Source organism: Calidris pugnax, unplaced genomic scaffold, assembly GCF_001431845.1.
Source record: "Calidris pugnax isolate Ruff unplaced genomic scaffold, ASM143184v1 scaffold273, whole genome shotgun sequence".
Taxonomy (NCBI): Eukaryota; Metazoa; Chordata; class Aves; order Charadriiformes; family Scolopacidae; genus Calidris; species Calidris pugnax.
This window is the reverse complement of record NW_015094508.1, coordinates 11,055,252-11,071,472: the sequence shown is the minus strand read 5'-3', so window position 1 is coordinate 11,071,472 and position 16,221 is coordinate 11,055,252. Positions and strand designations below refer to the sequence as shown.

Here is a 16,221-nt window from a genome sequence, read left to right as displayed (position 1 = left end):
ACTGCGGAAAAATTACACTGAGACAAAGTCTACATTTTGTTTCAAAGCGAGCAGATCTGTGGCAGAGATTTCCTTCAAAATAGTGTTCAACAACTGCCAACATGGATGTCAAAAAAAATTCTTCCAGACTGGAATATAGCAGGAGATTATTTTTAGAGCAATTCAAGTTAAAGCCAGGCATGAGTTAAAAATTAAAATATCAGAAAACTTTAACATAACATCCTGTTTTATGGAGAAAGCAGTGTTGTTAGTCAACGACCAAACAAATACCAAGAAAAAATTTCTGGTGTAGCAAAACTGGATCTGTCTGTAGGTAAGAAATTCTTTAGGGAAAGGTATTTCCTTTTCTTCACTCCTATGAGCAGAGTCTGCATTGAACAAGCAATTTATGTTCCAACACAAAACAGAATGGTATGATCCAGAATCTAACCTGTGGGTGAGGAAAACAAAATTCAAACAATCCCAAAGAAATTCTATAGATCTGCTGCTGTTGCTTCCTGCCTGGAGGAGTGCACATGTTTAATGCTGCCAGTAGTGGGGATACTTCCCCTCTTGAATCTTCTGGTGCGCATCTGTTGAAAATGAAAATGATCTAAAGCAGCATTTAATTTTCTTTTTCTCAGGGTACCACTACACCTCTAGCCTTACTGAGCAAACGTCTATGCTAAAATAGACTGTCCACCCATCGGTTTTATGGTTGTTAGAGATCTCTGAAAAAATCTGTCTGACCTGGAAGCTATGTGGACAGGCAACCTTCCTCCCTGATCTCCACTAGGAGAGGGCAGCATCCTGTCTAGGATCAAGGTAATTTTCCAGACCCCAGTTACACCCAGATCAAAGGCCGGTTGTAGGGCATACTCAGATAGAGGTCTGAGAAGCTCTCCAAGATGCAAAGAAGTTCTCAAAGACTAAGATTTTCAAAGCCCAAAGCAGGTAGGATATAATCTGGGATGTATTTTGTAAAACTCTCTTTAGGGACTTCAAGTCTAGGAGACATGTACTCTGTGCATGCAAGCATCAGCAGCTGCAACAGATTCCTGGAAAACTTCTGATTTACACAAGCAATCACTTTATATCTCTCATGTGGCAAAATGATTATGAAAAGGATGTGGGACAATGTGATCTGGAGGAAGGGGCGAGGTTACATGACTGGGGGGTGTGACTGTTAATGCAAAACAGTGCAGACAATTTCCATGCATTAAGATAGACTATGGTGTCCAATGAACGTATTATCCTCGTACTAAAAAAAAAAACACAATTGCAATTTATATTCAATAGCTAGCCTGAAGAACAATGCTCTTTTTTTTTAGCAGGGCAAACACAGCAGTATAAAACACAGCTGTTTTCCACAGCACAATGAGTATGGACAAGACGCGGGATCTCATGCAGGAGGTCCACACCTCCCATACACTACACCCCGCACATGCACTTCAGAAACCATTCCCAGAAAACCTGCAGCTACACTCATCTGCTAGCTATTTCTCACTCACACAAAGGAACAGTGCACAAGAATTCTAGTGCTGGTCCAGTAAAAGAGAAGGCTTTTGTCCAAACCTCCTCACGTTATGAACTTGGGTAGCAACTTTTGCAAGTAAAGAAAATAAAAAGAGATGCTCATGAGCAAAGTTGTTTCCAAATATTGTGCTAGGCAAAGTTCAAGTATTGGGTTTGGAGGGTTAGAGGGAACAGCATAATAGGAAAATTTGTTTGGCAAACTACATACAATCTTGCAACTGCTAGCATCCAGAAAAATGCTACATCCTTTTTCTGGGTATTTTCAGCAATGCACTACATCTTGCAGAGTGATGAAGCAGTATGGTGATTACCTATTTCAAGAAGTTTTAAACCAAATAATACTGTTTTCTGAGTACGTTTGCTGAAATACTTTTCAATAGCAAGCAACTAGTTCTGGACATTTGATCAAAGGTAGTGTTCTGAGTATTAAGCTGTTACAATATAAAAAAATTTTTTTTGTCACTGTGTGTTCTGGCTCTCCATGATAGTACTAATGACTTCACATTAGACAAACTTTTGTATTTAAATAAGTGAGGAAAAAAAACTCTTTACAGGGTGCTTAATTTCTTTCCTCTCCTCCAAAATAACCATGAGGCGCCACTTTAGCTTACTGCACAGATTTCTTTGAAAGCCCACGTCAATCGGGTATTTTTCACGGATGTGATAGGATTATCACACAGAAATAAAGCTGGTAAATTCCTATGGCTTTATCATTTTACTGAGTCCCAAAATTATTATAGGAATGCTGTATATGGCACAAGAGAAACTAATGAGTAAAACTGATTCACTATCATGGAAATTAAAGTAAGGAGAGAATGTAATAATAAAAAGACTACACTCACAGGTTGCCATTTCTTAATTGGCAACTGCCTATCTGCATAGGAAAATTAGGGACGTCATTGCACTTCTCCTAAGGAAACCTGTTCCTAAGAATTCCACAACTAACCTGATTTTTACTTTCTAAGCTGGTCTGAATTTACATAAACATTGTAAATAGGATGCTTAGAGTTTATCCTATACGATCTTCGTTCTCTTGGCAATATATTTTACTTAAACTTTCTCCACATTCATATCACCTTGTCATTATCATGATTACAGCATGACCGCAAAAGTATCTTAAAATGCTGGATACAGAACCAAAAGAACCTTTCAGAGCACAATACTAAATCACTGCTGATGCTCACAGGATACACATTTTAACAAATAAAGAATCACAAGCTTTACCATACCACGTTTCAAGCCCTGTTCCCTCTTTTGTGCCAAAGGCAAAGCTATTCCACTCTTACAAAGATGTATTAAGGGTTTTAATTCAGAAGGTTCTAATTCTTTCCAGTTAGGAAGCAATAACATTAGGAATTAGTAAAAATATTAGCAACACAGAAAAATGAAAAGCAGGCAAAGCAGTAAAAAGACCTCATGGGTGTGGAGCTGTAAAAGCGTAAGGAATGAAGAAGCAGTAGTTTTGCACAGGTTAGTCCCCACCACTAACTACCTTTGTCTAAGTTAAAAGAACTTTGAAAATAAAAGGGAACCAACTGCTTTTGCATGAAAAAGGCTTCTCTGACTGCCATCTACAGACACTGTTTAATTTATAGCTGTTTAATTTCACCTACTGATCTCTCCTACATTGTGTGAGAACACTTCAGGGCTTCAAAAAGAACAGAAAAAGGAAGAAGGCTTGATCTCTCTTTAGCAGGGGGCACTGTCAAGTTTTTTCATATGCAAAACAACCAACACAAAGCATCATTTGTTTCTCTAAAGGTTCAAGTATTCCTGAAGATAACTGCAGTATCTGTTGACAATAAATATTTAAAAGGCATTCAGAAGAAAAAAGAAACTCCCTCTCTTGCATACAGTAATCATCAATAAGTCATTGCAGCAATGACATTCTAGTTTTTAAAGGGACCTACAAAATGGGCAAAACACACCAAATACGGTATGAGTAATTCGGGTCATTGTGAAGAACAATAACATCCTCTTTAAGAGGATTAAAAGTGGCTTTATGTTTCCCCCAAATTAGCAAAAGAATAATAGACAAAATAATTTACAACTCTAAAAAACAATTAGCTTATTGTTCTTATGTAAACACTGAAAAACATGCCTTTCAAAAATCCCAAATCCTCCAAGCTGTTAAGAAAACCAAATAGCTATGTAAATGCCATCAAATCTCAAACAACCCAAACAAAAGAACAGAACAGCACCAGGAAAGACAAACAGTGATTACAGGGAAATCACACAAAACACTTCTAGAGCTATCTCAATCAAAGCAAAATGACCACCTGACCCACCGCTCAGGTTTCTGAATAGCAAGTTGAGAAAAGGAGCAAACCAAGCAGAGGACATCACTATTCCTCTACTACTGCCCTTGCACTCTTCGATACTTTAATAAACCTCTCTCCCAGGAGCTGCTACTCCCTTAAGCTCTCAGGAAGAGGGCCTTCCAACCCTCCACAGCTCTCACCAGGGCTGACACAGACCCTGATGGCCCCTTCTCCCCCATTCTTTCTTCTAAAGACTGCATTGCCTCTTCCAGTGCACAGAGATGGAGTTCAGCCTTGTTTGGCTCCACTACGATTTCCAGGCCTTCCCGATACCCCGGGGCTCATGCCCTTCATATCTCTGTGCCTCTGCATGCTTGGAAGGCAAAAGACTAGGTTGTAGAAAACGGGAGAATGAATTTAAGGGAGGAGCAATAAGGACAAAGTGGACAGATCTGCAAAGGTAGAGGCTGTGGAGGTGAGAACACAATCTGCAAGTACACGCTTCTGCTTTTGGGGAGGGAACCAAATGCTGCATGCTATGACCTTTTAGGAAGCCGAGTCTCCAAACTTAAGAAATCACAATTAAACCTCTACACAATGAGGAAACAATACCTAACTTCACTTTTGAAAAGCGGATCTTGGCATTTTGATATATCACAAAGGTATAAACTTCTCTCATTGCTCCTGCATCACCACGCCACCTGAAACCCATTGCTCCTCAAACATAACACATACTTCCTCTAACACAAGGGTCTTCCAGAAGCCATATAAATTAGCAGTCCTCTGATCCTCAGTCACCCCTCAGAAAGATGATAAAGCACGTATTAATTTTGAACATTTCACTTTTCCACCTGAAAGTACTGTTTCCTAATCTTTATATACACAATTCTGTAGGCTCCTACACCCATGCTCCATTTGACCCCTGGGCTCACTAAAGCCTTTATCGTCCTTCCTGTACTCGCAGAATAAAAAACAAATTGTTTAGCCCCTGGCTAAAGTGTAAGCAGGCTCCCAAGGCTCTCCAAAGACGCAGGCTGGGACAGCAGCAAAACACTACAAAATCAAGAACTGTGTTTTGCCGCAGTGGGCCCCCACCGAGATGATTTCATATACAACAGTGCCATCTTCAGCTCCTTCAGGAAAACTGCTCTGCTGAAACATGATGCTGGATGCAAAGGGCAAAAAAAAAAAGAGGAAGGTTAGTTCCCACTCCGATCTCAGTTTTGGTTGCAGGACCAGCTCACAGAAATGTTAACTGCAACCGCAGAGGAAGTCTCCCACTCCCACCTCCTTTGGGGAATACAGCTGTTAAACTCTACGAACGCAGGCAAAACAACCACTTAGCTAGGTATGTATTATTTCTGTACGCTGAGCGGCCGAATTTTTCATATTTGCTCAATCTCAAAAAATACTACAGTTTCTCAGTTGCCCAGTTCCCTCAGTACTAGCAAATAATGTCTTTTTCCAGCATCACCTGCAGAATGCATACAGAGCCATTTACACATAGTGACAGCCATTTATCTATACCATCTGGCAAGCTTTCTTGCGTCTTCTGAACATTTCAGTTTGTTGTGCTAAATAAAAAACATCATGCTTCTGTATACACACATGACATTCAGTGTTTGAAGAGCACTTTAAAAGCCACATGCCAAGTTCTTATTGGAGAACTCTCTCTGAAGTGATGTCAATAGAAAAGTCCCATCCTCATAAACAAAACACAGTATGAACATCTGTTCACCTGGTGCTTGGAAATAATATCCTATAGAGACAAAGTAGGAACTGTTTGTACTCAGATTCTGGTTTCCAAATGTTAGTCTTCTGTCTTTGTAGGATTCTGTTGCTAAAAGCAAAGATTAAACAACTCATTGCTATATAATCATTCTGTAGGTTCAGCCTTGCCCATACCTTTTGCACTTAAAATCTTCTGGATTAAACTGTATATTCATGACTCCATAATTGCTTTCATCACCTCCCACAGGAATCAAGAGAGGTTTGGTATCCTCTTCCATATTTGGTGAATGTGCCGCCTCCTTCTAGATTCTGTTAGTTATTCTGACCTAAAAAAAATGAAACAAGACAACTGCAGTTAAATAAAACTGTGTCCCTGCTACAAATTTAACACTGGCATAGTCCCACAGCTTCAGAAGCTCCTGGGTGAAAATCACCAGAAAATCCCTTCAGCTTGCCACTTGAGGGTTCATTCCTTAATGCAAATATCACAGGCCAAGTACAGCAGGGACAGGATTTTTTTACAAGACACACTCCATTTGAATAAAGTGGTCAATGTGCAATTGTGCTCTGAATCTCTTTTGGTTCTGCAACAAGCAATACAAATGTAAGGAATGTGATGGATGCTGTTGCTTATATTGGGACTGAAACATTCCCAAACAGGTTTGTAAAAAGCAAGGCTCAGAATCTGAATCTCCTGTGATCTACCACAGCTAAGAATCAAGCCCACCATATGCAAATTAATGTTAAGTATATTCGTAAGTAGGTCTTCAAAGCGTGGGACTCCTTTTCTTACTGCTCCACTGTAAGACCAGTGTGATTTTTAAAGGAGCTGTATTTCCAATTTGTAACAGTACAGCTGAGAACAATTTATCACAATTATTAGAGACTATTGTTTCACTAAATTACTTCAAACTTTGCAACAGACACACATGCACATTTCCAGTGTATTTCCCAGAATAAAGATCAGATTATTGCAGTCTACCATGCCCAGGCTCTTTGAATTAAAGGCAATGAACAGTTTAATAGTGCATTAATAATAATGTATTATATGCATTCAGAGCACTCCTGGCCGAACAATGGGGAGCAGATCGCTTTTAAGCTAATGGAATTCTACTTAGACTGAATCACAGCCCTCACATGGGACTCGCTGCGGTCTCGCATGCAGCTGAACAAATGGAATGGCTCTAACAGCTCTCATCCCTGCTACCTCCTGAAGAATTCCTCAGCCAGGACTGCTTCTTCAACCTGAAATGGTAGAAGAATCTGCTCTTTCAGAGGGACTGCTTCCTGATGCTTTAGAATGTTAGACAGGACAGATAGAGAAGCAAAGCTGGTACAAGGTAAGCAAGGATGGCCACTGGATGTTTGAAACCTGGAATGGCAACGGAGCAAGATAAGATAGAAAGAACGAGGCGTGTATCATCCTTCTGCATCCTCATGGAAACACGCTGTAAAGGCTTAATCCCAGAATTTAGATCAACCTGCGTTAAATACTGACTGGGCTCTATCCCTTTCTAGCTGCATGTTGCCAATCCTCTTGTGTTAACTCATCCTGCTAATGCCTCTGGCAAAACAACCCCAAAGAATCTGAAGGAGAGGATGAAAAAGGAAGGAAAGTTAGCGATTTTCAACCACATTCACTCTCTGGGGTTCAAACAACTGCTAAAGGAGGAGTGGGAAAACACTTAAGTGTATGTGGGGGACTGTGGAGGCTCCATCTGCTGAGGGAAGCACGTGGTCCCCATCCCCGCTGTGCTGAGCACTGATCATGGCTCTCCTCTTCTCCAGGGGAGGTGACCACTCCAAGTTCAATGGAAACGCTACTGAAAGGACTAGTCTTGCCCTTGACAGCTCAAGGACATGTGTGTGATCCCACACTAAACTGGACTGGGAAGACTGATCCAGACAGAAATTACCCATTCTTTGCCTCACTGTAAATCCAAATCAGTGTTGAGATTTGGATTTAAATCTTTAAATCCAAATCTGGGTCTTGATGTATGGCTGCACACACTTGCATGCTTGTGCAAAGAAGGGGAGAGTGCATGGGTAAAGCCACTTTGTCTGGCAGCACTGCCACTTCTCTCCTAGTTCCAGCATCCATGACAAGATTTTAATGAAGCTACTAAGTTTAAAGGCATGATCTTGCATTTAAAGGTATGATTTTTTTCTTGTTCATTTTACTCCTTGAGAGGACATAGCAAGTGATTGGTTGTAATAATCCAGGCAATCTTAAGAGCCTTATTTGCACTCTGATAGCATCCTCTTTCTCTTGCACTTCGTTTTTGCTGTCACATTCTCTAAAGCTTTTTTCCTGTTCTCTTTCCAGAGCCTTTCAAAGAGGTGGCTTCTCTTACCTACGTTAACTTACTGCTGCTTCTTTTCTGCCACTCTAGCCCTTCTATGCACCATCAGTTCAAATTCTTTACCCCGAAGTTCCTCCATTCCATGTCTTTGCTGCTGGTTCTCTGGCCTCAGCTGAACATCTTACATTCTCTCATCCTTCTCGGCTCCTCTGGCGATGCTCAGCTTTTGAATTCCTGCTCCTCATTTCCTCTCTGTTGTCTGTCTTTCCTTCGCACTGTCAAAATTGCTTTTCAAACCTGCCTTCACTAAGCAACGTTTACAAAGAGATTTCTTAGTTCACAGCAGTTATTTTTATGTCCTTTCACGTGTTACTGTCTTCCTTTCCAAAACCCATTTAAAGCTTCCCTCTTGTTCATTTCTTTCGTGTTGATTTCTCTCACTTTTCTATAGTTCTAGGTTACCTCCTTTCTCCCTACAGTCTATTCCTCTTGGTCCTGCACCCTTCTACATTTAAGTTCACCCCAGTGCATGTCAGCTTCCTCCAGCAGCTAAGCATTTCTGAAACCAAACCGCATGCACTGCTACAGATATCCACCTACCGCTCTGACATCCCCATTACAGAACACTTTTTTGCATCCCTCTGACCACACACCTTCACTGACTTATTTTTTGCTTTTAATTGCCACCTCTAGAGTCTACAGGCTCTTCCTAAGACCTCACTAGTGGTCTCAGGTAAAAGGCCAGTAATGTGGTATTATCTCGTTTTATTCCATTCTTTTCTCTTTTTCACCTTAACATGCTGCATAGTTTTTCTGAACAGGTAACACCTAGGTCTCAAAAACAGATTCCTCACTTGTTCTGCATTTTGGAACACCTTCCACATTTAAATCACATTTTGGATTTATCCATAAAAATGCAGATAAAAATTCAAATTCCTAACGGCAGCACTGAAATTCAAAAGAAATTCAATCTCAGGAGTGGCTTTAGCCAGTATTTTCCAGAAGACTACAGTACAGCTCCCTTCCTTCCCTGCACAGGCCCTGGTTTATGGTGCAGATTAAGCGGTCATTAAATGCTAATTTAAGTTACTGCTTTGAATGCATCCCTTCCTTAAAACCTGTTGTAAGTATTGTATTTGTACTTTACAATTCAATCTGACAAATGCAGACATTAATCACCAGTTTGATTTTCTCTTCACTATGGCTATAAAGAACCTGGAACACTTTATAGCATTCCATAAAGAAAAAAATAATCCTTCCAAAACATATCATACACTAAGTTTGGCTTGAAAGCATGATCTGGGGCTTACAGACTTGTTGCTTAGTGACTCTTTGGGGTCTACTTAAAAGCTTGATTGGCAAAGATAGTTTATTTTTTAAGTGCTTATTGCTGAGAGCACATCGGTGAAGCTTATGACCAGCAAATTGATTACTTTACAAATAGATGCAGCTATCATTATGTAAAGGCTGCCGCTGGAGCCAGTATAGCTTAAAAGAAAATTTTAAGCAGAAGAGCAAAATGAAGAATAATGAACCTAATTAACCTCTCCTTTATCTAATTTCTACCCCTTTTGGCCGGACTGCATTCTCAACAAATGTTTTTAGTATATGGGATTGAGCCAGTTGTGCTATCTGAACTTATTGCCTGACATTTTCTATTACAATAACCTCTTCTCAATTCGTTACTTTCGCAGTGTCCTAGTTATCTAAAGATTTTTTTTATACTAGGTATCTAATCTATGTTCACCTCATTCTAAAGGTTTCTTTTAAAAACCTGTGGTATGACACGCAGCATTGTCTATATTGTCTTAAAAGCCTATGATCAGGACTGTGATATCAAACACAAGGAATTTATGTCAAAAATCAAAGTTGCTTGAAAAACCTCATGCTGTTTCTGTATTTTATTACATATTGTGAGTTTCCATGAGCCCACTGCTGCACTCAGAGAATTGCTGTGGATGTCTGGAAATTAATGTATGGCTGCCTGGAAATGGAAAAGGCTGTTTTAAGGATACCTGACTCATTTGTCGTTGAACTGGATTTTCCTGCAAGTGGGAAAGAGGTTCCTGCCAGCTGTAGTGTACCTGGAATTGGTGATATGAAGTCATGGTACTTTGTCTTCAGCAGTGCTATGAGTTGAAGGCACTGCTCTCCCTTCCTGCTCATTCTCCCAGCCCTTCCCGTTAGTGGTGGCACAGCTATTTGTCTTCTTTCTTGTATTGGTGGAATGAACAGGACTGGGGAATAGAACTGGCTAAAAGAATCAATCTAAAGAGGAAGATAACTGTTTTGGGTCTGCTTTGGGGTTGTCTGGATTGTAGTTCTGCAGAACCAGCAGTTTCATTTTTCAGCTGAAGAGACACAGGCATGGTTTGTGGAATAAAAAACGCCATACTGCTGGAAGTGTAACTAAAACCATAACCTGAGGGAAGCCCTACCTCTGACAATATGTTCTACGTTTTTTTTCCTTATGCTTAGAACCTACTTCATGTAACACTGCGAAATGAAAGAGCATTTGTGCTGTGCACCAAGTGATATTAACTATTTTGAAAGCAACCAGGTTAACTCTCAAACTGAACACTCAGAATTAGTGCTTTTTTAACCCGTGCTTTATTCTCTATCCTTAGAATAATGCCAATACTTTGCCTCAGATCATAGAAACATTGTGAAGAGAAATTAACTTTCATGTAAAACTTAGCTGTGATTCATACTAAGCACTGCCATAAATGTCCAAGAGAAACAGTTATAGTTTGTTGAGCAGCAAATAAGGCAGATCAGTCTCATGCAAAAGTGGACTGAATGCTATCACTTTGCTGCTCTAACAAAAATTTCCCTATTCTAAGTACTGACCAGCTTGAGAAAAACAATCATCTGATAACTAACTAAATATTTCTCATTGATATAATTCATATGTACCAAGATGACTAAGATTGCCTAGGCAATTTTAATTGTCATTAAACTTAGCTAAGTTTAATACTCCAACCTTTGAATACTTCAACTTTGCAAACTCTGTCTTTTTAAACACAGGCTTATGTGCTTAATTACCTCTGCACAGATGCTAGGTTCACTTTGTAACATATTTGGTAATGAATGAGAAATAGGGATTTTCTCAACATATTCCAGTCTGTATAATTCTCTAAAAATCCTCTGCCATTTGCTCGTCACCACTCTGCTCTTCTGCAAGGTCTCTTCTTTCACCTGCAGAGACCTGCTTTCTGTCCTCCTCTGCCACAAACAACATTTTGCTGCTCTCTTAACTTCTGCTAGTGACAGGAGAGATGAAGATCAGAGAGAGTACTGACTGCATTCTCCACAACTAAAACCTAATTGGTAAGGCAGGAGTAATGGAAGAAATTCTATGTTTTCCCCCGCAGCATGCTGCATTGCTGCTGAGAAGGCTGTAAGACTGTTTTCTCTGCACCGTATTTCTCCTCCTTTCCAACTCAGCTTTGTTGAGGAAAGTGTTTGTTTCAGCTTGCGAAACTCCTAACCCACCATGTAACAGATAATCTGCTTCTTAGTCCTCCAAGCATTTGACTGCAGGAGGAAGTACTCTGGCTTTGCTACTCCCAAGAAAGTCAGCATTAACTGCTGTTGCATTCCCCCCCGCCGCCAACTTTCACGACTAGCATAGTTATTACGATAAAAAGGTAGATCTTCCACAACAGCTATGATAAAGGAAATATATTCTTGACAAACCTTTGCAGTACTAAAATCCCCATAAATTTGGAGCAGTTTTGACACTGCTATCTTTTAATAACTGCTGTAAACTACCTTAAAGCACATTCAGTTGTCCTCCTTTCACTTACGAAGGAATGGCTACATCTAGATGGAAAATTTGAAATACTCTTCCAGATGTAAAGTATATGTCCAAACTGTTAGCATGGTAAAATAAGTTTAGGATTCTCTTCTGCAAAAAGGGCTTAAAACAGCGATTACTTTTCCCAATCATATGCTATAAATACAGCCCTAACCATCATAAATATCTAATCACCTACATGTTCAAACACCATTAATGTTGAGGTATCCATCAAAAATCTGCATAGACTTTGAATCCTGTTGTCCCTTTTCTTTTCAGGACATAATTTCACTGGTTGCCTGTGGTGAAGCTCTCTTTGTATGTCCTCTTGCCCTATTTGTAATTCTCCTACAAACATCTAAAGCACTACATCAGAAGAGCAGCAAAAAGGGAACAAGTGGATGAGAATTTAATAATCCAGGTTTTCTGCTGCTGGTCATGAACTGTGACGCAATACCTAGAGGTACTCAAGATACTTTTCCCAGTCCCACTCCAGGCTACACTCCACATGACTTTCCGATGGTAATCTAAATAGGGCCTGACCTTCATTAGTCCTCACTGGCTTGCCCCACCAGTTTCTGCTTTCACTGCCTTCAGGTTCTCTGTTTCAAGGAGTGAAAACAAGACCCAGCAGATTTAGAACCCTCATTCTAGCCTGGTGCCTGTGCTGTGATCTGGTCGTCTTTGCTCCTAAATGACAAAACTGTATTAGATTCTGCTTGCGCTGTGAATCTAACAATGGTAGTTTAGAGCTGGGCTACAGATGCGTGCGTCAATGCTTTAAGATGAGACACCCATTTTCCCAGAGCATTCTGAGTTACAGCCCAGGCCACCTTAGAGGGTTACCAAACAGGTTTACCCCGTTGCAGGCACAAAACTGTGCTCATGTAGTCAGTCATCCCAGTCATCCCACGAGCACAGGCTGTGCTTAGCTGGTTTGTGGGACTGCTGTTTATCACAGAACCTTCCACAGAGGGCAGGGGGAGGAAGGCAGAGAGGGGCACTGCCACCACAGCCTCTACCATGACATCATGGCCACCAGGGCAGTTGGACACGGTGCTGGAAAAGCTGCAGCTGGAGCTGTTTCTGCGCCACGTTACTAAGGCTGGAGTTGCTGCACAGATGCCAGCAGTGGTTCTGTAATAATTTCCCAGTGTGGGAGACCCAGTGGATCAGCCACCACTGACACTGCCAGAACTCCCAATTTGGAAGTCATGCACCTTAAAACAAACAATTGCAGAACTCAGTCACCTGTAACTTGTGATTTTTCAACCTCATTAATTAAAACTGCAGTCTTACATTATTTTGATAGGAATTTTACCACCAAACGCTGTTTTTGTGCTTATGTGCAGCAGTATTTTTCTTTGTTTACATTTCTAGTGGTTCTTAAAACGATAGCTCCCAGTCAGCTACATTAAACTAGTCACGGTTTTATTTGTGTAAAGTGTGGACACATTTTGTTTCATTTCTTATTTAAAGTCACTACTCCTAAACCCCCACTTCATACTCATTGCTTAAATGCAAGAATCCACTAATGAAAGTATTTAGATCAAATAAGGAAAATTATTTTCAAAAGTGTTACTTCGCGTGACCTGGCCTTCTCTTAAATCCTGAGCAGGTGAATGGATGAGTAAAGCTCAAGGCATAAATCTCAAGTAAACTGCAGGCTGTGCACATACAGATTGTGAGAAACAGGCAGGCTATACAGTGAAGAACAAGGACTTCAAAGCAGGACAGAAGAGTTCCTCGGTTCCTCTTTGGGGGCAGCGAGCCCTCCATCAGAAGGGGCTGAAGAAAGCTATACTGGTCCTAAGCGTAGTAGTGTACATTCTGGGCTCCTTAAAAACTGGGACAGCTTGCCACCAGTTGGCTTGTCCATACTATCCTGCAATTGTATTGGTTGAAGATGATTAAAATTGTATAAGCAATGTAAGTTTGGTGGGGGAAAAAAAGACTTTGACTATCCAAGCTGAACCACTGTTGAGGTTCTGCGTACCTCAGACTGAAGCAACGGGTATGTGGCCGCTGCTACACAGTAAATTACAAATAACACTAAGAAGAAATGAACAATAATTCAACTTGTCTTCAACAGATAAAGCATCTATCATTTGTATATAGATTTTTTTTTGGTGGAAACCGTAAAGAAATACTTAAGAAGGCAAAGTTATCACCTTAGGGATTAATTTAGATTTTTAACACCTTTGGGTTTTTTCAGGTGAATGGATCCACGCGCGCGTTCAGCCCGATGCCAGCTCCTCCCCGGTTCCTGCGGGACGGCCCGAGGAGCTGTCACGCCGTGTCCCGACACCACACATCGCCCCGCTCTCTGCCTCCCCACGCACCGCCTGACGCGCGCACCCAACCGGCCCCCCGCCCCGCTCCCTGCCGGCAGGCCGCCCGCCCCGGGGCCCGCCCCGCCGGGAGGCAGCGCCTGAGCTCGGTGGAGCCGAGCACGCCGGGCTGCGGGCGGACACAGCGGGCAAGGCACGGCGCTGGCGGAGCCCCCCGGCCCCAGCCCCGAGCCGCCCCTCCTTCCCCTCCCGGCCGGGCCCGAGGCCGCCGCACCAGCTGAGGCGACCCCTCTACCTGCAGCGGCGGCACCGCCTCGCTCGGCTCCCGCGGCGGCAACAGGAAGCACCCGGGGCCGGGCGGCGGCAGGAGGCCGCCGGCGGGCGTGGCGGGCCGCGTAGTTCCCGGGGGCGGCCCCGCCGAGGAAGGCGGCCGGGCGCTGCCGAGCGCAGGACTACGCTTCCCAGGCAGCCCTGCGGGCGGGAAGGGGCGAGTCTCCCCCGCCGCCCGGTCCCCGGCCCTGGGCTTGGGGGCGGCGCCGCCACTGCCGGCGGTGCGTCGCGGTCACCTCCTGCCCCGGTCTCGGAGAGTGAAGTCTCCCTCCGGGCCGGTGGGTGCACCGTGCCGCCGTGGGGTACAGCCCTCGGGGGATACGGTATGGACAAGCGTTTACCAAACGGCCAGGAAGACAAGGTTTGCTGGTCATGGTTGATGAGATGCCAATCGGGAAAAAACAAACCAAACCAAACCAAACTGCACAAAAGCAGCTCGCCCGTGTCCCTCCAGGCTTTTGCAGTCAGTGCGGCTGTGGCAAAGCGCAGGCACAATCCTGGCCAAAACTGACAAAAGCACCGTCTGTGGAGAGCCGTCCAAGGACAGGCAGGCAGACAGGACAGCGGCAACTGTCACCTAGCCAGGGCATTTCAGAAATTCACTGTTTTTAATCCTAGGGGTTTTTTTCTTGTCCCTAGTTAAATCAATTTGGGAACATGTCCTTGTAGCTGACACCCTGGTTAAAGTCAAATCCCAGGGATATTTATAGCTCGTGTTTGGGAGAACTGCTGAATTGCATGCGAGGAAGACGGCAGAGCTTCCCCACGTGAGAACAACAGTACAAAACAAGCTAGACACAACACCCAATCTGTACTTTGTGTACAAGCGCAGCCCAGACCAGATCATGTGGCTAGAGCTGGGACGGTTCCTGCAAGAAAACTGCTGCCTAATTGAATTTCAGACTGTGGGGGGAAACGAGGCAGCAGAGACGAACACCACCCATCACTCTGAAATTCAGTGGCATGCAAGCTCAGTCAGACCAAAACTCTTACTCTGGTGTCACCCAGCAAATTCAGGATCATCTTTTGCCTCTGAGCCACGCTTGAGATCCAGGTGTAGGCTCTGGCTTTTGGACATTCGATGAATTTGGTCAATGAGCCAGGAAGACTGTGCATCCGCTACCACATGGACGCTAAAACCACATTCCAGCCCTATGCAAGTGAATTAAACTAAAACCTGCAAAAGCAGAGACGTGTGAAGAATCAATTTTTTTTCAGCATGCAAGCAGCTAGTCTTATTCTGGCACCCCTGTCGTCTGTGTCCTATGCTATGGAAGACTGACATAGTTACTGCTGTAGCAGATAGATGACATGTATTTCACTGCATTCTTGGTCATGACCTACAGTCCTCAGAAGAGTTATGCTTAGCAAGAACATTCTGTTGTGAGAAGTGCGAGTGAGCCAAACAGGAGGACAGAGATTCCTCCTACCCTCTCATGAAAAATGCTGCCAATAGCTGACTTGACAAAAGGGTGTTCAGTCACTGTCCTGCAGGATCTGTGTTGTGGCTTTCTGTTCCGGTGACACATTAACTTCTGGGCAGAGTGTCTCTTTCTACGTGCCTGGGCAGTGTCTAGAAGATGGCAGCCTAAAATTATTTAGGACCTCTTGGTACATCTGTAAGACAAAGCAGGTATTAAATCCAGCTCTTTAAAAAATTTCCACCTCACGCTGCTTTGAATTTTATTTTGACTTAGCTTTAAGGCATACTTCGCTCTGTACTTGCAGATACAAGATAATTGTAATATGCACAAATTCATAAAATTGAGGCATTATAGAACAATATAACATGGCTAACAAACTTAGTGGGTTCTGAATTTTGCTAGGGATTACTCCAGATTTCTTTCTGAAAAATACTGATAATACATGAGGATAGCATTTAAGTAGAAACTGTGTTACATGAAAAGTCCTGTTTGTTGGCAGAGAGAAAGCACACCTTATGTGTAAGTAAAGCCAATAATTTGTTGTTGATGTAACTGAAATCCTAAGAC

General features: G+C 42.5%; 1 protein-coding gene across 2 annotated transcripts in view; it reads right to left on the bottom strand.

The window, feature by feature from the left end:
- Positions 1-14,270, bottom strand: part of SLC38A9 (solute carrier family 38 member 9) — a 47,926-nt gene extending 33,656 nt beyond the window's left edge. Inside the window, exons 1-2 of one of the 2 annotated variants that reach the window (XM_014964808.1) lie at positions 14,196-14,270; positions 5,682-5,833 (exon numbers count right to left, since the gene is read on the bottom strand). In XM_014964808.1, coding sequence (XP_014820294.1) covers positions 5,682-5,785 — 104 coding nt within the window. In that variant the 5' untranslated portion in view covers positions 5,786-5,833; positions 14,196-14,270. Of the gene's footprint in view, positions 1-5,681; positions 5,834-14,195 lie in introns of those variants that run through there. The other variant, XM_014964809.1, reaches the window with a different exon arrangement.
- Between the last annotated feature and the right edge of the window lie 1,951 nt (positions 14,271-16,221).